The sequence below is a fragment of the Plutella xylostella genome, chromosome 20 (genome assembly GCF_932276165.1).
Source record: "Plutella xylostella chromosome 20, ilPluXylo3.1, whole genome shotgun sequence".
Lineage (NCBI taxonomy): Eukaryota > Metazoa > Arthropoda > Insecta > Lepidoptera > Plutellidae > Plutella > Plutella xylostella.
This window is the reverse complement of record NC_064000.1, coordinates 7,085,417-7,111,009: the sequence shown is the minus strand read 5'-3', so window position 1 is coordinate 7,111,009 and position 25,593 is coordinate 7,085,417. Positions and strand designations below refer to the sequence as shown.

Below are 25,593 nucleotides of genomic sequence, written 5' to 3'. Positions count from 1 at the left end.
ATAATACACTTTAATACTGGACACAAAAACACAACACGCACGCACTCACGCCTTGTACTAATGTACTCCCTTGCGGGGTAGGCAGATGTGCATTGCTGCACCCACTTTTCGCCAGAGTGTTATGTTAGTCCCAATGTAATAGGGGGCGGGCCTATTGCCATTTTACGGGCACATCCAAGACCCGAGAACAAATATCTGTGTTTAAACAAATATCCGCCCCAGCCGGGAATCGAACCCGGGACCTTCGGCTCAGTAGTCAGGGTCACTAACCACTACGCCATTCGGTCGTCAACTGGACTATAGTATAATAATTATACTTAATACACTCGCGAGCAATGAAATAGATCCAGTGACAACAACACCAAATTACACCTGAACGGAAAAGACTAATGACGCCTTCTGCGTATATTTAACAGCGCATTAGGATACTATTATAAGTAAAAACTTATACATTTTGTTCAAATTTTAAATGAAATGAAAAAAAAATTGTACCTGGCGACTGCACATTATGATAACATAAATAATAAAACCAAATTTATCTTTCTATGTTTATCTTTTCGGACTTTGTACAAGATTTTAGGGAAGAGCATCTACTCATCCTAAGCTACAGATTTTTCCACCTATTTAGGGAGTAGAGACATTACCCTTGTTCTACTATATGTAAAACGAGAATGAAAAAATGTTTATTTTTAATAAAGATTATTATTATATTAAATATTATCCTTCCACCCTAAGGTTGTCTTGAAAAAATCGCTTTAAGCGATAAGACCGCCATTTTTGTACATAGTTTATAGTATTTAATTTATGTAAGTTTCTTTTATGTGTATGTGTACAAATAAAGAATATTCTATCTATCTATCTATTATTATTATATTATTATTTCAAGGAGATGAGGATTTTATCGCTATGACCGTTACAAAATGCGCGCAGAACTAGAATGATATCTAGAAATTCACTCGCCTACTTGTCGCCTTCCGTTCTATTTGTGTCATAATTTATCATAAATAACTAAACATGGCCACGTCTAGACTCCAGACTAGCGGGCCTGGAGCGCTATTCACAGCTAAGCGAGTCAAAAGCGATAAGAAAGCGAAGCGAGCCCCGAGCCGTACCATTCCGTGGACAAATCCGTCATCGCCCACACACAACACGAGCCCCGAGTTGCAGTCCAGTCGATTGTGAACTTTGTTGAGCCTTTACAACGAACATATTCGTACTTCTCTCGCTGCGCTCGCGACCCTAGACCGTCGCCAGCGACAAATCCGTGGATTGGCGCTCCCGTGAATGGGCCTTAAATGGCAAATAACAGTTTGAGATTTGTTTGCGACTGATTTTCAAGGAGGAGAATTGAAAAACAGTTGAACTGCAATTTCATCATCGCTATAGAATCGTGAGTTGCACAGAATAGGGATGCGGCAATTAGTTTACAAGCTCCATAGAAAGGGAGTTGGATGCTTATTTTATTACCTGGATGTGTCGGGTTGAATTTTATTAGTGACCCGTGACCCAGTATATAGTAAACGAAGGTGTGTCAGCTAAAATATGTCGACTGATTTTATTTTAATATTATTAAATCGATTCGTATCGAAATAATCCACATGTGAAGAAAAAATATTAATATAGTCAGCTTCATAGTAATTAATACACATCTGTACCTTGTCAAAATACAAACCGAATGTTCGAAAATTGGGTTGTAGTGAGTTTGACAATCTAAAAATATACACTCACGGGCAATGAAAAGGTTCCATCAAGAAAAACACCAATTTACTCCTAAACGAAAAAGGCTAGCTTAATGCCGTCTTCTGCAACATTGAAGTACATTTAACAGGGGATCAGGATATTACCAACTAAAATCGGTAATATTTTTTCCCAATTTTAAATGAAATCTTTGAAAAAAATTTGGTCGTTTGGTGTCGGCATTTTGTGAGTGGAACTTTTTCATTGCCCGGCAGTGTATTTGACGATTGAATGGTGTATCGGTTATTACCACTTATGATTATCTAAGTACCTATTAAGTATATGACTAATGAAGCTTGTTATTAGCAACTGTGTTTTTTCCTCTCAAAAGTACAATGACCGGCTTTGGTCTTGATCATTGATAAAGTTCCGCCTTATGTCAGTAAATGAATAAAAGAGCATGTAATAGACGTGGTAAAATGTGCTATTAAATGAGCACTAGATGTGTTATAATAATTATTAACTACTAGCTGTTCCCGCGCGCTTCGCTTCGCCTTAAAAAGTTTTCCCGTGGGAATTCCGGGATAAAAAGTAGCCTATGTTCTTTCCCAGGGTCTAGTCTAGACCGTATGTATACCAAATTTCATTTAAATCCGTTCAGTAGTTTTGGCGTGAAAGAGTAACAGACAGACAGACAGACAGACAGACACAGTTACTTTCGCATTTATAATATTAGTTAGGATACAGGATCATGGTGATGCAAGCAGAGGTATATTTATGCACATGCAAGTGCTTAACCTCTATGTATACATAGAGGGTGTCTTACGGTAAAAATAGAATAGAAGAATAGAATATACATATTTATTGACAAAAAGCAGTAAGCGTCCACCTATCGCCGTCGTACGTATAGGTCCAAACAGATTTTCATATTTCCGATGAAGTACATGCACTTGTGTGAATTTCTATACACAGAATGCCAAAAGGTGGGAGCGGTGGTAGCTCAGTCGGCTAAGCGCCCGCTTCTCACGCAAGAGATGCGGGTTCGAATCCCGGCGCTGACATGTGCCAATGAGTTCTTTTAACCTAAGTACAATGTATACCATCGCTCTTACGGTGAAGGAAAACATCGTGAGGAAACCTGCATATCTAGATTTAGCACATCTAGATATGTGAACACACCAACCCGCAGTGGACCAGCGTGATGGGAAATGGTCCTAGATTAGGAAAGCAGTTTAGACCTTGGTGAGTTGGGGACATGCACAAAGGTTCCACTCAAGAGAGCCATGTGCAGGTCCTTATACCCCCACAGAGAATAGAATAGAATAGAATAGAATGCCAAAAGGTGGATGCTTACCTTTACATTATGCTATCAACAATCCTAAGCAGCAACGCTTATGTTATGCTTAAGTACCAAACCTCTGTCAGATACATACAAGTTAGGTCAGATATGACAAATACACAATGCTGCTTAAGGATGTTCGATGGTGGTTGATGTGTGTATTGTGTAAGGAAACAGCTCATCAAAAAGTACTTAGCAAGAGTTTTAATAATTACAAAGGATTTTGCTAATAAATGAACCCGCATGGTGTGCAAACTGCAAATACAGGAAGTCATAAAACATAATCTTTTTAAAACCTAACCTACAAAAAAATAACCTACCTATAAGTTACTAGCTGTTCCCGCGCGCTTCGCTTCGCCTTAAAAAAATTTCCCGTGGGAATTCGGGATAAAAAGTAGCCTATGTTCTTTCCCAGGGTCTAGACCGTATGTATACCAAATTTCATTCAAATCCGTTCAGTAGTTTTGGCGTGAAAGAGTAACAGACAGACAGACAGACAGACACAGTTACTTTCGCATTTATAATATTAGTTAGGATATAAAAATTATAAATATACACCATTTTCTTAGATAATTCAAACTCATTTAAATCGGTCTATCCTTTTCGGAGCTACACTCACGAGCAATGAAAAAGTTCTACCTTTCATTACCGTTCAATATGTCACTGACATCCCATACATATTTGACGACTGCAAAGGAAAAACCAACTTTACTTACCAGACATAAGGAAACGTCAAAAATACAATATCATAGTGGAAGCTCTATAGTGAATATTGTCAAATCAGTCAACTTCATTAGACTGTACATTGGTATAAGCGCTATTTTTAATATTTAAGAAGTACCTACCTAGTTAGTGCCAAATTCAATACAATTTGAATCCGAAATCGTTGTCAAAACAAATTCCCGATTCCTCAAACTGTCCAGTGTGTATACTGTGCATACTGTGCACTATAAATACACACCCAGTTCTATTTTTACCCATTGTTACATCGGATTATATAATTGTTTAACCGTAATAAATAACTTTACGCTCAGGCGATGGCCGTTGGCATGCGGTGTGCGGTTCTAACGGAGATGCCACTGCGGCACAGCACACAGGCTCGCAGTGAATGTACCCGAGTGACGTATCAACTGTCAGTGACTGACCACTTGTCTGACTACCTAAGCTATGCTTGAGTAAAATTATACTAGATATAGGTAAAATTGTATTGGATATAAGCAAAAAGTTGAAAAGATGCTCGAGGAGTTTCTTTCGCCATTTCTTTCCTCCTTAATGACGGGGCCTTTGTGAAATTGTGGTAGAGTAATATTATATTATGACAATGGACAAATAATTGTAAAATTTTACGTCTAATAAAAAAATATTCTATTCTATTCTAAGGGTGTCCAGCGGCCGCTACACTCGATATTGACGTCGATGAACTTGTTTAATGCGCGTACGCCAATCACAGCGCCGTATGGCGTTTATCTAAGTCGATCCCGACCCGTGTATCGGCAGCAGCCCATAGGTACCCTAGAGATATTCTATGCAATGTACCTACATAATGCAACCAAAATTACTATTGTATTATTACCCAATCGAATAAAATAACTTTTCGTAACACTGCAAACAGTGTGTCTAGAAAGATAATTTACAAATAAACATTTACAGTCAATATAAGACATTTAATATGTATCTATCTATGTATTTGTGTAGATATATCAGCTGTCCGATACCCACAACACAGGCTCTGTCTAGCTTGGGGTCGGATGGCCGTGTGTGAAATGCCCCCACATATTTATATTTATTTATTTATTTAATACTACCACAGTACCACTACTACACGTAACACGTAGGATGCTGCTGTAACATATTTAGTCACGTGACAAATACTATGTATACTTAAATTTATTAAATTACTTGCAGTGGTTGATTCTGCTTGAGACAGCAGCCGTCCACCAACATACAGGGTGTCCCAAAAGTCAACGTCATACCAAAAACTTTATTATTATTATTAACCTCCTGACGCCCAGCCGTTATTTTATTTTTTAGGACTATCTGCCCACGGTCCTCACACAAGGACTATTGCGTTTACCTAGCTTACTGCCCAGAAACTTAAACTTGAATAAATGTCGCAAAAATTATTATATAGTGTTCCTCCCAAGTAACATTTCATTCGAGCTTAGGTTGTAAGAAATGCCCTTTGGTTTTATAAGGGTTGTGAAATGGGTTAATGCTTTGCTATCTGGTCATATTGAGTACTTGAGAATGATTAATAAGTCCTAAAACCAATTGTTTATTAATTCAACCTTGGAGCTGCTGATAAGAGTTTAAATTAACGTTATTTTAACTTGTTTTTCAAGAGCATATAGTTCTAGGATCTTATAGTTGTCGTAGACTCCTGATAAGGTTCTAGAAAAGCTAGCATTTATGCTAAAGTGAGAGCTTAAGGTTAAATTTTTAACCTCAATACAACCATAAAGTTATGGAATGTTGAAATCACTTATAAGTAATTTTTAAAACCTATCTTAAACCTTTAGGCTGATGAGAGTTGTCTAGGCAAACAAATTAGGACTACTTGGTGAAAACCAAAAGCATTAAGCACTGGCTATGAGCTAAAAGCATGATTTAAGTATTTCAAGAATATTTTAAAGCTTTAGAGGCATCCTCAAAATATGTTTAATGCTTTTTAGTAATTTCCTAACGGCCGCCATATTTTTTCACTGAAATAAAAAAAAAAAACTTAGCAAAAAGATACATTTTAATTAAGTAGGGGAAAATTCAGTAGCGTGTGCTATACTATTCCAAATATATGTTTTTTTTATATAGACTGTACTGGTATTTCTTATATAACTTTACACCAAACATATTTTTTTCATTTTTTTTAAATTAAAATATCTTCAAATTTATTATTTACAAAAGGCCCGTCACGTATACAGAACTATTATTCAAAAGTACCACGATAAAGTGCTAGTCGCACAAGTTTTTCATATTTCCTGACTTCAGCCTAACTACTTACTATATTGTGTATTAATACAACACTTACAAGTTAGCCATTTTGAATCTTGGAAATTGTCAGGTAATGGCGCCATTTATTATAATTATTATAAAATCTTACACAGAAACATTTTAAAACCCGAGAGTCCTGGAAAGGCATTACAAATATCCATCAAATATGTTTCAAGTTATAGAAGAGTTACATCCAGGACTAATTTAGAACTTAAAAGCTGTCTTCCCAGGTTATGTTAACGTTAAATTAAGGTTGTGCAGGTTATATTTAGGTTCTGTGTAAGTAGTTCAAAAGGTTCTGGGTTTGAGCTATTGGTTTTGCTGTAGCTCTCAGAAAGGTTCTAAAACGTAGGCCCTTTTTGCACTCAGGAGGTTAATATAAGGTTAATATAAGGTTATCGAGACTTCTAAGTCTCACGAGTTGATTTCCATACAAAGGTTCTAGAACCTTTTCAAAACCTTTCTAAAACCAAAAATGTTACTTGGGCTAGTAGTATGTACGGGTAATGCATTAAAAAAGGAACCAGTTTCAATAGGTTTAAATTCGAAAATCATTAGTCCTCACGTGAGGACCGTGGGCAGTTAAAAAAAGTTTAATTTATTGGTAGTAAATACATTTATAAGGTAATTTGTTAGAAATAACAAAACTAATGAAATAAGAACCACTTAGGAACACATTTAACACTTTAAATCAGTCTCACATAAGTTTAGAACTTATATTTATTCTAGATAAACTCACACTTATCAACTATTATAATTATTGGGATCAATATAGGAACAAAATAAGATAAAATGAAAGGCTCAGCTAGCAGCTCCTGGATATCATCATCACAAAATTCAAATTCTACGGGTTCATGGTGAGTCATTTATGTCGTCATGTCATCGTCCTCCGAGAGATCTATGTCCGACATAGCTAAATCTGCTTCAAATTCTTGGATTTCACACTATATTCTGTAAAAAAATACAAAAATAAGTATATCTAAAATTATAGTATAGCGGACTAAAAGTTTATGAAATTGAAGACCACGGTACTCAGACGAGTACTAATGTAATGAATGATCATAGAATATTATTTAGAACCTTAATTGATAAAATATTAGTATTCGTCTCTTGCTAATATACTTAACAATAAGATTTTATTAAAGTTATTTAATTAAATGATTAGATCACATAAGTAAAATGAGATTACAACTTACTTAGTCGACGGTGGCCCCGCCATGGTTCCGTTTTTTGACGTTTTTTCAATTAACGATTGATTATCCTCAGATGACACTTAAGACAGCTGTCAGTGATGGAATGTTAAATCCATAGATGCAATCCCAAAAAATAATGGCGGTAAATTCAAATATGGTTCAAACACAAAGTATTCGTCCTCGGAGAAGGACCGTGGGCATTTAGTCCAGAAAAAATATATTATAGCTTGGGCAGTAATCACTATACTCGTTAAGTACTCACAGAAGGACCGTGGGCATCAGGAGGTTAAATTCTTTATTGCACAAAGTAAATTGGTACAAAGGCGAACTTAATGCTGGCAGAATTTTCTACCAGTTAACCTTTGGTGATGTTGAAGAACTGATTGGTAGTGCTTAAGTCTTAGACGATAGAAGATGGTCTTATATTGAGTACCTAGCCGAAATACGACCGAATGGCGTAGTGGTTAGTGACCCTGACTACTGAGCCGATGGTCCCGGGTTCGATTCCCGGCTGGGGCAGATATTTGTTTAAACACAGATATTTGTTCTCGGGTCTTGGATGTGCCCGTAAAATGGCAATAGGCCCGCCCCCTATTACATTGGGACTAACATAACACTCTGGCGAAAAGTGGGTGCAGCAATGCACCTCCGCCTACCCCGCAAGGGAGTACATTAGTACAAGGCGTGAGTGCGTGTGTTGTGTGTTGTGTCTAGCCGAAATATTACACACTTACGGCTGTATAATGGAGTAAAATTACTTACCAACTACAAATAGGAGTCCAGCACACAAAACTTCCTTTGCTAGACGCATTTTGATGGCACTTTTGTCAATTAGTACAAAAACTGATTGCGCTAAGCCGGTTCACTTATAAATTTCACTTCACTTTGTCAGTCGTCCATGGTGTAGGGTTACTGTAACAAGCGAAAAATAACTTTATTACTATATATATTATAGATAGCTGTTCCCGCGCGCTTCGCTTCGCCTTAAAAAGTTTTCCCGTGGGAATACCGGGATAAAAAGTAGCCTATGTTCTTTCCCAGGGTCTAGACCGTATGTATACCAAATTTCATTCTAATCCGTTCAGTAGTTTTGGCGTGAAAGAGTAACAGACAGACAGACAGACAGACAGACAGAAAGACAGACAGACACAGTTACTTTCACATTTATAATATTAGTTAGGATTTAAAAAATACATTCAGAGATTTAAAAAATATACAAAATTATTTAAAAAATCATCATTCAAAAAAGATAAAAAATAAATAAATTAGGTAGGTATGTACTTAATGGTAGTTTCAGAGTTTTTTTTGTTATATGTAGAAATTTTATCCGAATGTTATAAGTACTAACGTTGCAAGTAAATCTAGAGATAGTAAAGGAACAACATATTGTAACTATTCACGAATGAAGAATGAATACTAAAACGCTTTAAACTTGCATGTGTGGCTTGACATTCACAAGTAATGCCTACATTTACTTCGAGAGGTCTAGACTTTCTCCCTTTTCCCTTTCAGAGATGCCCTTTCACCTTTTTCGGTATCTCGTGTTAGTATTATTATGGACGACCGAATGGCGTAGTGGATAGTGACCCTGACTACTGAGCCGATGGTCCCGGGTTCGATTCCCGGCTGGGGCAGATATTTGTTTAAACACAGATATTTGTTCTCAGGTCTTGGATGTGCCCGTAAAATGGCAATAGGCCCGCCCCCTATTACATTGGGATTGGGACTAACATAACACTCTGGCGAAAAGTGGGTGCAGCAATGCACCTCTGCCTACCCCGCAAGGGAGTACATTAGTACAAGGCGTGAGTGCGTGTTTTTTTTTTTATTATTATTATGGTCTATGATGTTGATAATATACTTAAAAGGTCTCTACAGGGTGTTGAAAAAAGGGTATACTAAGCCGAAACCTACGCTACGTTTGCAGCATGGTATATCTAAGCTTTTTGCAACCCTGTATAGAATATGACAATGGCACTGCAAAAAATCACTTTTAAAAATCTATATTTAACTTTTATAAATCATACAAATAAAACACAATGAACGCTATTTACAAAATAAAAATATAAACTTTATTTTGTAGCAAAGTTAAAGAGTTTTTCTACAATATATAATTTTTTGTTGAAGTTGGTAATAAGTACAGGTTTTTGATATGGTCCAGTGTATACCTTAATCCTATTAGGAAATAGTAAATCTTACGTTTTATAGAAGAGCACAGTTGTAAGCCGTTAGATGATAATACTATTTTATGGACTATCCGTATAAGTTTTATTAAGATTAGGGTCATTGAAATGTTGGTTATTTAGGATTATAAAATAAGTAAGTAGGAACTTAAACTAATATTTTTGATCGTTCTGTCATATTTATTGAGGAATCGAGCTTTTTGAACGACTTCGAAAAAGGAGGAGGTTTGTTAGGAGTTAGGAAAGCTTCACTAACTAAGGTTATCCAGTGAGAATAAGGCTGTTTCCTATTTTTTTATTTTGTAGTCCATTTTAATTAAGTAATTAAGTAGGTACCTAGGTATATTATTAAGTTAGGTAAATATTGTGTGTCCATATTATGTAAACTTCCCTATTTTGACATAAAAGCAGCTGTAGTCAGAGTTCTATTCTATGCTCTGTGGGGGTCTCAGTACCTGCACCTGGCTCTCTCGAGTGGAACCTTTGTGCATATCCCCAACTCACCAAGGTCTAAACTGCTTTCCTAATCTTGGACCATTTCCCACCACGCTGGTCCACTGCGGGTTGGTGGGTTCACATATCTAGATGAGCTAAATCTAGATATGCAGGTTTCCTCACGATGTTTTCCTTCACCGTAAGAGAGATGGTATACATTGTACTTAGGTTAAAAGAACTCATTGGTACATGTCAGCGGTACTTTGTGCATATCCCCAAGGTCTAAACTGCCTTCCTAAGCTTGGACCATTTCCCACCACGCTGGCCCACTGCGGGTTGGTGGGTTCACATATTATCTAGATGTGCTAGAATTATAATGACTATTATACTGCTGAAATATATATGAGTTATGACAATCCTTTAATGAGCCATTTAGCCAAAATAGAGTAAATGCAATGAACACTATAATACGTTTTGACATTGAAATGAACTTGATGTCAGCGAGCATCCAATCACCTTCCTCTACATTTCTTACTGAATCATTAAATAGCTGTTATCTATAGCCTATTTTAAAGGCAATTACGTTATAAAGAAAGCTCTCAAGATGGTCACTGACACTGAACACAATAAGTATAACGAGAAATCTTGAGAAAAAATCGACAAATTGACAAGGTAAATTTAACAAACACGAAAATTATGATCAAAAAAATAAGTATGTAGGTGTCAAGAAACAATGTCGACATTATAATACCGGCTCGATTCTCACGTCTCGTGATGGCATTATAATTCACACATTCCACTTTCAAAGTCTTCATTTATCTGCCAACAATACATTATTTGAAACTGAAAGTTTAGACTTTCATGAGAGTAGTTTGAACTTGCTATGTTGACCTTGATGGGAGGATAAGAGACGAAACCGTGTATAAAGCGTCTATCATAATGAATGAAGACACCATAGTGTCTGCTGAATACAGTAAAGTAAGGTGCGGGGAAGTAGTGGACCAGAGCGATAATATTACACTGCCGGGCAATGAAAAAGTTCCACTCGCAAAATGCCGACTACAAACGACCCCAATTTATTCAAAGATTTATTTTAAAATTGGAACAAATTATTACCGATTTTAGTTGGTAATATCCTGATGCTCTGTTAAATGTACTTTAATGTTGCAGAAGACGGCATTAACCTAGCCTTTTCCGTTTAGAAGTAATTTGGTGCTTTTCTCAGTGGAAACTTTTCATTGCCCGTGAGTGTATATAGGACCGGAAATTATGCGTACAAAAAAGTAGTTTTATAGTGGGTGATAGAAGTTGGATTTGCAAACTCATACTAAAATATGTTTTGGCCAGTTTAGCTCAGCAGATAAAAGACGTAGGTACCAGGACAACATAACTAATTGGGTAGTGGTTAGCTCACACAATGTGCATCCACTTTGTATGCAAACATGTCCATGCTCATCGCATAAAACGTTTTCTCCGATCTAGTATTCTTCTTGGGACGTTTAGATAACCCTCTAGAAATACCAATTTAGCAGTGCAACGGCTGGCGGTTATAAGGAGCATTTACTTTCATATGAACGAAGCCATACAATATGGTTCTGGCGTAAAATCGATTCCACCATACAAGAAAGTGTAGGTCGGTGCTGTTATAGGTCTACTTGACACAGAAAATAGCGGAATTTCGCATTGCAATAATGTTCGGAGTATAGGTCTATGTACCAGGCGGGCAGAGCATGTGAAAGGCAGAAGGCAAGTATTGTTTAAGACTTTCTACTGCAGCTGCATCGCTTCCGGGTCACGGGTCACGCCCCTAAACGCTGCCCTCAAATCTCAAGGTTAGCTCGAATTTAAACGACCTCTTAGCTATTCATGATCGCCTAGTAGCCTAGTTACTGTGCATGTGGTAAAGATTACGACTGTGATCGTCAATGTGATCGATGATTATAACCATATTTTATGAATCATAATCACTTAGCAACTAGCATACAGTACTCAGCTTTTTTGCAATGTGCATACTACCCGGGAACCAATTTGAGATCAATTTTAACGGGCACCGTAATTAAGACCTGTAACGGAAAAGGGCAAAATTCCCCGTATTTCAAAACCGGTAAAATTACACAAAAAAACATTTTCCGTCAACGCCGTTTTAAAACTTTTAAAATGCAATGCACACGGCAGCTTTATTACCTTCATAACTCAACGTCTTCATTAAAACCAGGGAAACAAATTCGATGGGAACAATAAATACCAATTTAATACGACAGTTAACTGACCACCGCACAAATAAAGTCATTACCTCCGAAAATGGTTGTCGAATCGGCAAAACATCGTGCAAACGGTTGCCACCGCCAGTCTGCCACATTAGCCACTGAGCAGCACTTAGCCAATTTGTAAACACACGACCGTGTGGTTACATTTTAAAATAAGTACGCTTTGACTTAACGGTGATTCGAGCTTTTGCCCGATTGCCGCTTTCATTTCGCGAAACTGGTTTCCGCAGGCGCTAAAAGTAACAGAATGTGTGTCAAAAACATCACGAAAGTCGATCTGATGATGATAATCCCGCGGCGATGATTAATTAAAAAGGAGATAAGCAAATTGAGGGCTGTCGAGCATACAGCGACAGGTGTGAACTTCACATGAGCTGTATTGAGGAAAAATGTGTTTCATAAAGTCACGACTACAGTGGCGCCTTGGTAGGTCTTGGTAGGTTAGTCTCAGTAGTTACTGCACAAGTATAGTGTGACAAACTTATCTGTTCCGGTGAGAGCGAACTAAATTGATCCATATCTCATTACTTACTAATGAATTGTATATTATAAAAGATTAGATGGGTTTATTAACACCGCAAGAGCGAATTAACAATACGAGCAAACTTAAAATCTTATAAAATTAAGAAATATTAGTCATTTATGTGAGCTGTCACCGGAAAAGATAAGTTTGTGGCACTATAGACGATGTAGAGACAGTAAAGATATACTTATTTAAAAATAAATATACCTACAGCAACATTTTTGACAACATTTCAGTAGTACCGGCCTGGGATGTATGTATCCTGTTGTTTATGAAAGTTTTTAAAACTAGAATAATCCGAGCATACATAACACATTTATAATAATATTGGGCACTTCAGAAAATGTCTCACAAGGTATTCGAACGAATAGTAACTTTAGGAGAGAATTAACCATCCTACGTTAAGTATGATTCTAACACCATAAAACCACTCGTAGTAAAAGCCTCAAGAGTTATAAATAGCATAATTAATAACATTTGCCTCGCCAACCTAAGTCAGTAATTTTCTTTTAACTAATAGCATTAGTTCAATCAATCACGAACTAATCCTACGGAGATACGAGTAAATAAATTTGCATCATTTTTACTGCTGTAACTGTTTCCGATTTGATTGGTTGGCAGAACATATTTATTAGCCGTGGCTACATATTCAGGGTTTTCACAGCAAACTTCTCGATAGTCATCAATCTGTTTTGTTTTTAATTCTTTCCTCCTCCATACTTTTTTTTTCTTTTTGCACACCTTTGTACTAGCTTTCCTGTACCTCCTGTAGGTTGGCTGGTAAAAAATGCTCTTAGCATTAAGCCTTCCTTTTGTACATTTATTTTTATATTTGTGCAATAAAAAATTAAATAAATAAATTATTTTAATCATCATGAACAAAAAATCTATCTCTCGTGGGCTACAACTAGGCCGGTCCCAAGCATTGCCACAAAACTCTATCTTTCCAACATCGAATCTCTACTATCTCTAGCTAGTTGCATGAAACCTTTCTGAATTCGTTTGTCCAGTGGAATGGAGGTAATCCCAGCCTAAGTTTGCCCATTTTAGATCTCCGCTAGACAACTCATCTTCTCCACTTCTTTTACATGTCCCTCATGACTTTAAATTTACTATTTTTCTCATTAAAAAAAAACCATCATCTCCAAATACATAAGAAAAATTATCTACCCAACCTGGTATTCGAACCAGGCACACCAGTTAGCTAGTTAAGTTAGTTGTTCATTAACTGTAGTCACTAACTAGTTAGTTACTTAAGTTTTGCGTTTGTGTTTTATCTTTTATCGCCATCGTGAGTACTAGGGCACCATAACCATCAAGGCTCATTTTACGCTCATAAAACGCACTCTGTGTTAGATAATAAAAACTTCCGAAGCTGTAACTATAAATATTGTAATAATAGCAATTAGTGATGTCTGTAAAACGGTTACCGTTATCGACGTTTTTAAATGTAGCTGCAACCGAAACGGTACGGGTAACGGAGCGGTTATCATAGAGCACGCTTAGTGATTTAATGTGTTGTGTAACAAGGTCTATGTATTTTTAATTTTTAATATTCTTTTACTACGATTCTAGTAGGTTGTAAGTAATTGTATAGAAACATAGGATTGCGTTTTATATAATTATAGAGTGATTATACAGAGTGTTGCAAAAAGGGTATGCTAAGCCGAAAGGGGGTAAGTATTAGTATACCCTTTTTGCAACACCCTGTAGAATTCTTCTTCTAAATGTGTTCCAAAATGATCATTTGAACGCAGAATTTAAACTATTAATATCATAAAATGGGAGCAAGCAATTGACAAGGTTTAATATAACAACAAGGATAATAAATAAAATTCTAACCAAAAACCAAATAGCTCTACAAACTTCGAAAATCTACTAACTTGTTAATCAATGCCTGCCTCGTTACAATGTAGTTTTTATTTACGCTTCTACAATGGAAGACAAAAACGAAAAAAACATTCACAATAAAAGATCCATTAATGAATGAGTGACTGTCTGGTTAGCTTGAAGGCTCATTACGCCAAGACGAAATGAAAGCCCGCCAATTTTATTTAAAAAAACCATGAGGTGCAGTTTTTACAGTGGTCGAGTTGAAGCGCGTGGATTGAACTTTACTATAGAGCTTCCACTACGTTATTGTATTCTTGACGTTTCCTTATGTCTGGTAAATAAAGTTGGTTTTCCTTTGCAGTCATCAAATATGCATGGGATTTCGACTGTCAAGAAACCAATAATATAATGGACAGAGTATAATACTTTTTGCAGTAACGAACGTCAATACGAAAAAAAACTATTTCCCCATTTGGTAACAATACCAATCAGAAATCATAAATCAGAGTTATACTTATGAATTGTTTTATTTTATTTAAAAGACATTTATTTTTACGTTAAACAAACTTGTCTGTTCGTTATACTTACCTAGTTAGGTACATTCTGGTCAATCAATGATAACATTCTACCCAATACTTATAATAGACGTGGTACAGCGCTCTCATCTATTGTTTGTTTTTTTTTTAATAGCGCGTTCAAACACCTTATGTTTCACTTTCATGTAAATAAGTGGTTTAGAATGAAATATCAAATAGACATTATTATTATTTGTGTTGAAAGTGCTTTCTGAGTATGCTCTTATGCTTTGTACTGGTCAGTTTTCGTTTTCACTTTAATCAATGCAAAATGTTGATTTTTTGTCGTAGTTATTTTAATGATAGGTATTTTGGTTACTCTATTCTCTGTTATAGAGAGATTGATTAATATAATCTTTTTTGTCGGTATTATTAAAAGATTAGATTTGCTTTCTAAAAAAATGATTAATGAATACGATTATTTATTTATTCGTGGATATGGCCCCAAAATCTGAAAATGTTTAAATAGAATAGAATAGAATATTGCTTTATTGAACACCACATAAATCATACATACAAAAAACACATACTTATAGACTAGAACTAATGTACAATAGGCGGCCTTATCGCTGAGAGCGATCTCTTACAGGCAACCTTATATATTGCGGAAACAAAATGACAATAGTAAAGGTATTTACGTACCTGTGCTAATTAAAAATATTTACTTGTGTTAATAATGTTGCTTTTCGTTTTTTTCTCACCAAACCAACTTTATTCAATTACAAAACAAGTCTCAGACTGACATTCATCGCCTCTGTCAAATTCAACTCATTAATCAAATTTATGTCACCAGTTTGACATTCATGTCTATTTCTCTCGTTCTACATCACGGCTACTTATTAACATATTATGTCAACCCGTGTCAACTAACTCCACTTTAGCTTCTTCGAAATACATTTGTATCTTTCGCTTCATAGTTTTTATGTCCATCTTTTTTTATTGTCACGGAGATTGTATGAATTATTCAAGCACGTTCGTACAGTGTAAACAATCTATTTATATTCAATGCAAATCAGGAGATCGATAGATCCATCGAACTTCATAGATGGTGTTTTCTTGTCATCACGTCGTTGTGGAATAAAAATACTATAATTAATTGAGTAGTCATCTATCATCTATCAAGATCGCTGTCAGCAAGGTCTTCACCTGACAAGAGAAAGTATACAACGTGGTTTTTTGCGTTATTATAACGTTTTATTATTCTTGGCGTTTTTGCGTTATAGTCATATGGACGGCTGCGGCACTAGAATCTACACTTTCAGTTTCAATTTAAAAGCTTTTAGAGATTATCAGATGAGAAACAGTATTTTTTCATTACATCCTTAAATATACACTTTAGTGTTAAAACCAGAACGGTTGTGCCAAAGCAATTAGAACTTAACAAGTTTTTTAAACCTATAATTTGCATACTTCACTTATTCGTGAGCGCCATTTCAACTTTAATATGATTTATTGTGTCTTCAAACACACAGCAATTAAAAAGCAGTTACGTCTACGCACGTAAGTGTAAAAAAGTTGTTAACTCAAATTTTTATTTAACACAATTAAGAGACACGCGTATGAAAGAAAAAATAACCAGTTGCCGATGCAACTTCAGAAAATGCGGCAGCGGCACGCAATGTACGCATCAAGTAACAGTTTTTCGGTGCATTGGCCTTTGTCAAGGTTGACGAAAAACATACAAATCTGGCAAATTGAAATTTTAGTTACAGTCTAGAACATTTTCAAAATTCGAATCTAGGTGTCCCGTTCACGGAATTTCAAATCAACAATACTTTATTCACGCACAAAATACCAGACTGGCCACATAGAGTCGAGAACAGTAAAAAAATAATTGGAAATTCTGGCTGGAAACAACGGACTCGAGCCGGTGTTTCGAAAAAGGAAAAAGTAGTTTAATGATCACAGAGGGCCAGAAACAGTACAAAAAAGGCAGCACAATGAGAGGACAATGATAGTTGTAGCAGACCGTAAAGGCAAGCGGGTTTGCACCGGCCATTATACTCCGTGGACATTATTTAAATCTAAAACATAAACCGCTAAAATTAAAATTTAATAACTCTTTATACTGTTTTAATAACGCTAAATAACTGCCATCCGGTGTAACTCAGCTGGTTCAAAGTAAATATTTAGGTACACGGGGTCTATAAAAGCGGTAATACATAGAGTGCGCGGCCAGAATGCAATTACTTGCAGGAGAGGATAATAAAATAAAAATATATGTCGGTCATTAACCTCGAAATGGATTCATGGGAGATAAAATGAAACTGTAGCAGATAATCCAATTTGTAAGCTTACGCTCGCTTGTAAATGTCACAGAATACCGTTTTATCTGGGCTACGTTCTATCGGTGTTTAGCCTAGGTTAGTTCTGTTTAGACTAAAATACGCCATGCATTAGATATATGAAAATATATAAAATAAAAGTTGTACTGCATCTTCTTTGCTTAGAAATAAACAATAATACGAGTATATTAACAATAATACATACCCTATTTACACACTCATAATATTATGTATAAGAGTTTCAACCAAAATAAAAATAGTCCTGTGTTAATCTACCACTTTTCACAATACTTTCCTATCTAACCTATTTCTATCCCAGACGCTGAGATTTACGTCGATCACTCAACCTACATTGCTGTGCACAAAAAGATCAATGCCTTTCTTGATAGACAGCACAACAGGCGTGACTTCTCAACCCGATTCAATAATAGGGTCCAATGAACAATCCCCGCCTTGCACGCCAGTCAATGCATACGCGGGAATGCCTTAACGTATTTCAATACCCCATGGCATCTTACCACCATTTATATCACCCCACCACACAATGAAGACCCCTCAGTTCTCAATGCATCCAACGACGACGCCTCAAGCACAGCAGCTCAAGGCATGCTGGCCGCAGATATATCTATCTCAAGTGATATAATAGATAGTATTGTTGTCAGGCTTGACTTGACTACTGAGAGTATTGCCAATATCGGCGATAAGCCCCAGGATAGCATCCCGGATGTTAAATAATGAAATAAACTGACTAGAATGCCCAGCGTTTATTCAACAATAGCAAAGATTGTATGGAAAAGGTCGAGTTTTTACTAAAAATAGGCATAAAAACGTGATATAATATTTACGGGTTCCGCTCATCTCGCATAATCTTTATTGACCAAAACTCATTTCGCATAACTCGTATGGTCTAAACTTTTTTGGCCGAACCATCACTTTGCCAAGACTTATGTGGCATAAGGCTCGTTTCGTCTAAAACTCTTTAGGCACAATCTTTAAACACCTAAGTTTCGTTTGCTCAAATTTATGTTCGTCTATACCTATGTATAATCTTGTTTCTCCTAATGTTATCTTAATAAATAATATATTAAGTATGTAGTAAATGAACAAATTGGGGTATTTTTCTCCTACATCCCGAAAATCACGATATTGTATGATCAAAAAATCGAAAGTTAACGACCAATATAATTATTACAAACTCCATGAGATCGAAACCTAAAAATAGGTGCGACGACGAGCAAAGCGAGGAGGAGCGTGTTAGGTGCACATGTTCATCAAAACCAAAGCGGAGCGCAGCGAAGCGGAGCGGAGCGTTTTCCAAACAGCGGAAACAATACATATAAGGCACCAGTTTGCGCTATGTAGGGAGACGCTCCGTCAAAGTTAAAGCCAAACCAATATTATTACTTTGTATAAACCATGCCATAGCATTATTAGGCTATTCAAGATTTGGCCATACAATTATTAGGCTAAACAATGTTATGCGAAATAACTTTTTACTAAACGAGATTTATGCCATTCGATTTTCGGCGTAACGAGACTTTGACCAAACGTTACTATGCAATACGAGATTAGGCAAATAAATCTTATGCCAAAAAAGGTAGAACCAATATTTACAAATAATACGTATTTTTGATTTATGTAATATAATCTGGAATGGTCTCAAGGATCGTCCACCTCAATCAAAAATAAACGGCAGTTCAAAATAATGTTATTCAGTTTAATTTTTATGGATTTATGGCAAAAAGATAAAATTTAACATGAGAAATGTTGGTGTTATTTGCAAATTTTATCTCAAATTATGTACGTAATTGTGGCTGATGATATAAATTAATAAAACCTTTCGCAACGGTGCTAATTTTGTTTAAGATTACAACGGTATATTATTAAGTAAATGGTCGACAAAAAACTGAATTCCAATAAATACACGGAAAACATTTAGGTGTTTAATTTTAAAATAAATAATCGTTGCATATTTATGAAAAGAAAGGATGCAGAATTTATTTAGCACAATACATTACAAATCAATTTATTAACAGCACAAAAGGAGATTTACAATTGCACTCGATCATTGAATGGCGAAAAAAAATTTCAGTCACAATTCAATGCTGATTCAAGATAAGCTACATACATTGTGAATACAGATGCGACTTCTGATAACATTCATTCATAACTCATCTCAATTTTGATAACTTTAACTTACGTATTATGCTCTTAATAAATTAATATTTTAAACAGTTAGGTATAAGTAAAAACTAAATTAATGTCAAAGATCAGATTAGCATTTCCTACTCTCCCATTTGTTACAGAGGCGGGTTTCCGCTAGGTGCAGTTTTAGGTCCTCTTTTGTTTAGGGACAATATTGTAATTGTAACAGTAAACTTGAATACAATGTAAGGTCCACATTGCGGTACCGATTTAGCGGTTGGATAAGTTTCTGCATGAATTCAATTAGAACAGGGAGCAGTGACCTTCACGTTGTATGTATTGGGAGCTGCGAAATTGGAATTGGTCACACTGATTTAGGTATCTGCTTTTTTAGCATAGTTTTTTGTTCTAATGATATTGATGCGGCTATCTTGCCCAGTTTTCGGGCGTGTCTATTAGAACCGTTTAAGTTGAGCTTAAGTTATGAAGCCGTTAAATGAATTATAGTTAAGTTTATATTTGCTACTGTAATGGGAATTATGCAAATATGTTATTTATTGTTGGTAACCGGATATTTGGCAGACACATTTTAATTTAATTAACTGTTATATTTATCGGTCATTACATATTTTTTTAATCTTCTCTACAGCCGTTGTCTTATTTATTACATTTTGCCTTAATTACAACTTAAAATTATATATATTTAATGAAAGATTATTCTGTAAAAATTGCATACTGGGATTTTCTTTGACAAACGCAAAGTAAGTAATTAACCAAAATATTCCATCTATAAAAATAATATGTACCAAGGAGTATTAACAGCTCTATAGCATTATGAGCAAGTGCAGCCCGGCACTGACCTAGCAACAATTGCCTGCAGCTTACAGACGTATCGTTCGATTGTGTACCTTCAGACCTCATGAATCTCTAAACATTACTCCGTCATACATTATAGTCATTATTTTGGAAATTTACAAAAAGTAACAAGTTTCTCAGAGTAAAAAGTACAATGTTCCTACGGAGAAGCTTTATCAACCTGAACGAGTAGGTGTATAATATTTTATAACTTATGTTTCTTCAGACAAGAATAAATAAAAATTAGTTTGCTATCGAACTGGTCCTTAAAAATTAATTAACGATGTACCTTCCGCAAGGAACACTTGAGGAAGTCGACTATATGCCAATTGCAAGCGTGTAGATATAAAGATTGTAAAGTCTAGAGGTAAGAACGTTCTATTATGAGATTAGCCTACTTTAACAGGTTTTTTAAGTGTTTCTGGGGGCTTAAGCTAAGAGTCCACCTTTCGGCATCGAATGCATCGCATTCAGTATTTCTGAGTGAATTTTAACACACACACACTCACGCCTTGTACTAATGTACTCCCTTGCGGGGTAGGCAGAGGTGCATTGCTGCACCCACTTTTCGCCAGAGTGTTATGTTAGTCCCAATGTAATAGGGGGCGGGCCTATTGCCATTTTACGGGCACATCCAAGACCCGAGAACAAATATCTGTGTTTAAACAAATATCTGCTCCAGCCGGGAATCGAACCCGGGACCTTCGGATCAGTAGTCAGGACACTAACCACTACGCCATTCGGTCGTCTCTGTGTGAATTTACAAAATGAATATTCACACAAGTGCGTCCACTTCATTGGCATTGCCAGCGCCGTTTCTTCATACATTTAATGATGAATGAAAATCGTTTGGTCCGATTCGTTCGATACCGGAAAGTGGACGCTTACCTTTATCCGCCAATGTCATACATAACACACACACACACACACACACACACGCTCTCACGCCTTGTACTAATGTACTCCCTTGCGGGGTAGGCAGAGGTGCATTGCTGCACCCACTTTTCACCAGAGTGTTATGTTAGTCTCAATGTAATAGTGGGCGGGCATACATTACATTATCCACGGTTTCTAAAGAATAGATTTTATTTCAAGTTACAATATAATATTACTTTCATAATATGCACTTTACAAGAATACTTCCTCATAGAAGTTCCTTTAGTACATTTATTGAAATGTAACCAAGTCAAAGTCCGTTTGTACAAGCACACTGTAGTAAAATTAACTATGACGAAGTAGCAACGATTCATCTAGAGAGTTCAAACAGGTAAACCAAATAACGGAAAACAGAAACTAGCTTTCTGTCAAAGCAAAACTATCTTAGGGTCATTTTCCACCTGAGATGTGCCATGCTACGTTACTTTACTGTTGATAATCATAAACATACATACATAATATGCACTCCCATGATCATAAACCTTGTAACAGAAAACGGAAACAGGCTTCAGTCAAAACAGAATTGTCTAGTAATTATAGAACTTACAACTAACCTATCTGAGCCGCTATTGATAAGTCATTATCATTACAGTGACACCAGGATATCTAGTCCCGGATAGCTGACGTAAATGTATGCAATTTCTTCATCCCTATCACTATTGGTATCTTTAGTAATAATGCACGTAGATTATAGTGTAATGGCTCATATAATATTAGATATTATTTTGTTGATTTCAATTTAAGTGTGTAGGTACTATTAAATTTGATAGAAAATTAAACAGAAACACATCCTTCACATAAAAATTTTCATTTGGATGGTAATTTGCGCAGCCATAAAAGCGAAAAATACTTATATTTTTTTTTTTTCAATAATGATTGATACTATTTAAATTTTTGCCTTCAGAATCACTAGGCGTGGTACAGTCAATTGAAATTTTATAATCTACTGCTTTAGGTACTTCCGAAAGACAGACTTATACAGGAAAAAGAACAGTGCATTATAATGTCTACATTTTGCATTTAGAGTGCAAGCAGATGCGTGGTTGCGTTTCGTTCTATAATTAAGGCGATACGGTTCGCTTCATTGCCATTAACTCTACAGAACTGTACTTGTGCTACTAGTCATATAAGAAACAATATGAGAAATAGGCGTGAATGTTATTAGTGATATAAATATGCTGAATATACTGAGTATAAAAGCATGCATTTTATCCCATTTTTCTTACATTGTAAAGGGATGTGTATTTTTTTTTTAATATATTTATTTTATATTTAATTGGGCCCTTATCATCATCATCAGCCTGTGATCGTCCACTGGACATATTACTATGCCTCTCCTAAGGTCCCACCTCTACACTCTGTCCTTAGCCTTCTTCATCCATCTACTACAATGTAATAACAAAATGAAAATAAACAAACCAGATTTGACGGTACTGAAAAAATGGATGCAACTGGATTTGTTTTGCAAATCTAAGCACTTGACTCCGATTCTCTTGAGATTTTACTTGTCAAAACTGCATTGCGCTAAACGATACACTTTGGAGTTTGAATCGTTCTCGATTGAAATTTGAATATGAGTATCCTAGGTATTTTGTCATAGACTTGAAATATAGACCTACTTAGTTAAATATCTAAATAAATTGACAAAAAGACTGCAAAATTTTCTAACTAAGAAATAGACCTTATCTATTATTTTTCTAAAAAAAATTCGAGGTAAAAGTATTTTTTGGATACGTGTCTTTTCCAGCACTTGATGTTTATACTTATGCTTCACATATTCAATCAGATTAAACAATAAAGTGTTGAACGATAAAGACAAAATAATGAAGCAAGAAAAAACGTAAAACGCATATTTCCAGCGTGCGACTGTGTGTCCAGTAAACGCATTCAACGCATCAATTACTACACTCCAATTGGTAGCTATCAATAAATTCTTGAGATTAATCATCAACAAGGCATTGTACCAATTATCTTGAGGTGCAGTGACCCGTATGAGCACGGTTCACATCGCATGATTAGGGTCACTCATTGATGGAGAGGTATTCACTGAGTTGGTAACACCATAGAAATTGGGCGTCCCAAATAGTAGACGTGTGGCCTTGTGTGAACAGCTGGTGGCTGTTTGGATGTAAATCACTGTTACTGAATTTGGTTTTAGATATGACTTGTTCCCTTGTTGTTCTTGTTTTCTCATCTTATCTTCTCTTTCTCTTTCTTATTTTTTTTGACTATTAACCAAATTCTTGAGTTTTCACAGTTCTTGAAATTCGATTTTACTATCAATGCATGAAAGGAGCCTCATTTATTAAATCTAGCGCACCGTAGGCTGTCAGCGAAGGGCGCTAGTCTGACTGGCCATCTGGTCAATCCTTTCATCGCGGTGACAAACCTTAGTATAGCTCTAGTTTAAGTCACCAATACGCTTATAAGAAGAGCATCAATGCATTAAAAAACAAATGCATTTAATTTAAAGATCCGTGTACGTAATATTTTCAACCCTACGGAATCTTTCACCAACATCAGCATAAATCGAGATTATATCTATTGCTGTCACTTTCTTACTGTATACTGTCAAAGCGTGACAGGAATAGATTTAATCTTGATTTAAATGTTGGTGCAAGTCGCCCTTAGTTTGCCAGACGGAATGAATCCTCTAGTGAGTATTATAGAATTTATACCAGTTCTTATAACTAGTGCATTTCACCGCAGGGCATCTGTTTTTCGTCTGCGGTTAAGTAAACCACTGTAGACTGAACTGTAGAGTCATTCAAACTCTTGCATTTTGCAATTTTTCTGATTTTGTTCGTTATAATATCGTGGTAATTGGTTCTTTGTTTTCTACGTCCAAAGAAAATTGTGCAAAGACTTATTATGTTGCATTTATTGAATATCCTTTCTTTATAGACAACTATTTCATATCTATATGCAAACAAAGGCTTCTGATTTGCACTATTTAGATATCACTACTTTTGCCAAAAACACACGACAAGGAACATATAAAAAACCAAAATACCACGACCAAAACTCAGCCATCTGCCAACCAACATTGGTCAGACTAATCTCTAATTGAATTCAGAACGGCAATGATCTGACACCAATCTTTCTGGGACCCACTTAGACTTATAATTCCCTTACAATGGGTCGTCTTGAAAGCCGAGTAACGGTTCGAGAGATATACCGGCTAAATTCGATTGGGAAATAATTAAGAAGAACTGGTTTCAGAACCGCGGCTCCCAAATGCAGTAGCATTATAGTGCTGTGTAGTGGATTGCCGATTAGATTAAGCAGTGTTGAAAAGTTTCAGACTAATTTATTATAGTATTGTAAAAAGATAATGCCTACTCATTTTTTTGTTGTGAGTTTCAATAGACTGCTGAACTCTGAATGGCTAATAAATTTAGTTGGTAAAAGGATAGAATAAAAGCAGCTAACTTTTTTTTCTTTAGAATAGTGTTTTTTTTTGAGATTTCAGAGTTGTTTCATACTAAAAGTGGTTTTGTACTTTAGTACACGATAGTACGATATAGACGTACTTTGACATGCTTACGGGAAGTACAGTGATAAAACTGCACTCTATTTACAAAGCAAAGAAAGCAAAAGCTATAAATATTTTTTTTTAAAATGACGGCTAGTGGAAAATATCGATTGGGTTGCCATAAGTGTAGTAGGTTTAGTTATTAATCATAAGATCTTCAATCTTTTCCCTATTCCGATTTTTGGGGGTGGTACAATTTTTTTCTTATTTTTAGTTTCTGAAAACGATGTTTCTGTAATTTTATGGTGGTTTGATAATTTTTTTATCAGTTTTACGAATTCGATTTAAAAGTATGAGATTCTTCTAAATATTTTCAATGTTGAGTACTAATGAGTGTAATTATTTTGTTATTTCTGCTTAGGTGGTACACAAAAATATATTTCTTAAACATTTTACAGTATTTAAATATAACATGTAACAGTGCTTGCACAGTTGCACCATGCATATAGAGCACCCCTTCTTTATCAGACAAACTTAATTATTATTCTATGAATCCCATGATAGTCATCATTAAGTAAGTCAGCATGAAGTAGCTTCCTTCTCTATATAAAAATAAAGATGTTATAAATCATAAGATAAAATTATTATCAGCCCCTACCGTAACAAAGGGATGTTACAAGTCGTAACTTACGACCTTGCGTTATGTTCAGAAAAGTTTTATGATGTCTTATTATTATTATGTAAATTATAATTTATAAATTAATAGTTGTAAATTAATTAATTATACCTACTTAGCAACAACTTTTTTAAAGTTCCAGAGCTAGCTTGGATTAAACTTTAGTTTAACCCCACACTTATTGCACCTACTTAACAATTAATGCAAT

General features: G+C 35.6%; 1 protein-coding gene across 1 annotated transcript in view; it reads right to left on the bottom strand.

Moving 5' to 3' along the window:
• The window catches only part of LOC105387403 (serine protease inhibitor dipetalogastin), a 48,450-nt gene that overhangs the window by 22,493 nt on the left and 364 nt on the right, over positions 1-25,593 (bottom strand). The window contains exon 2 of the mRNA XM_048628283.1: positions 7,960-8,109. Within this exon, the coding sequence (XP_048484240.1) occupies positions 7,960-8,008 (49 nt within the window). The 5' untranslated portion in view covers positions 8,009-8,109. The remainder of the gene's footprint in view (positions 1-7,959; positions 8,110-25,593) is intronic.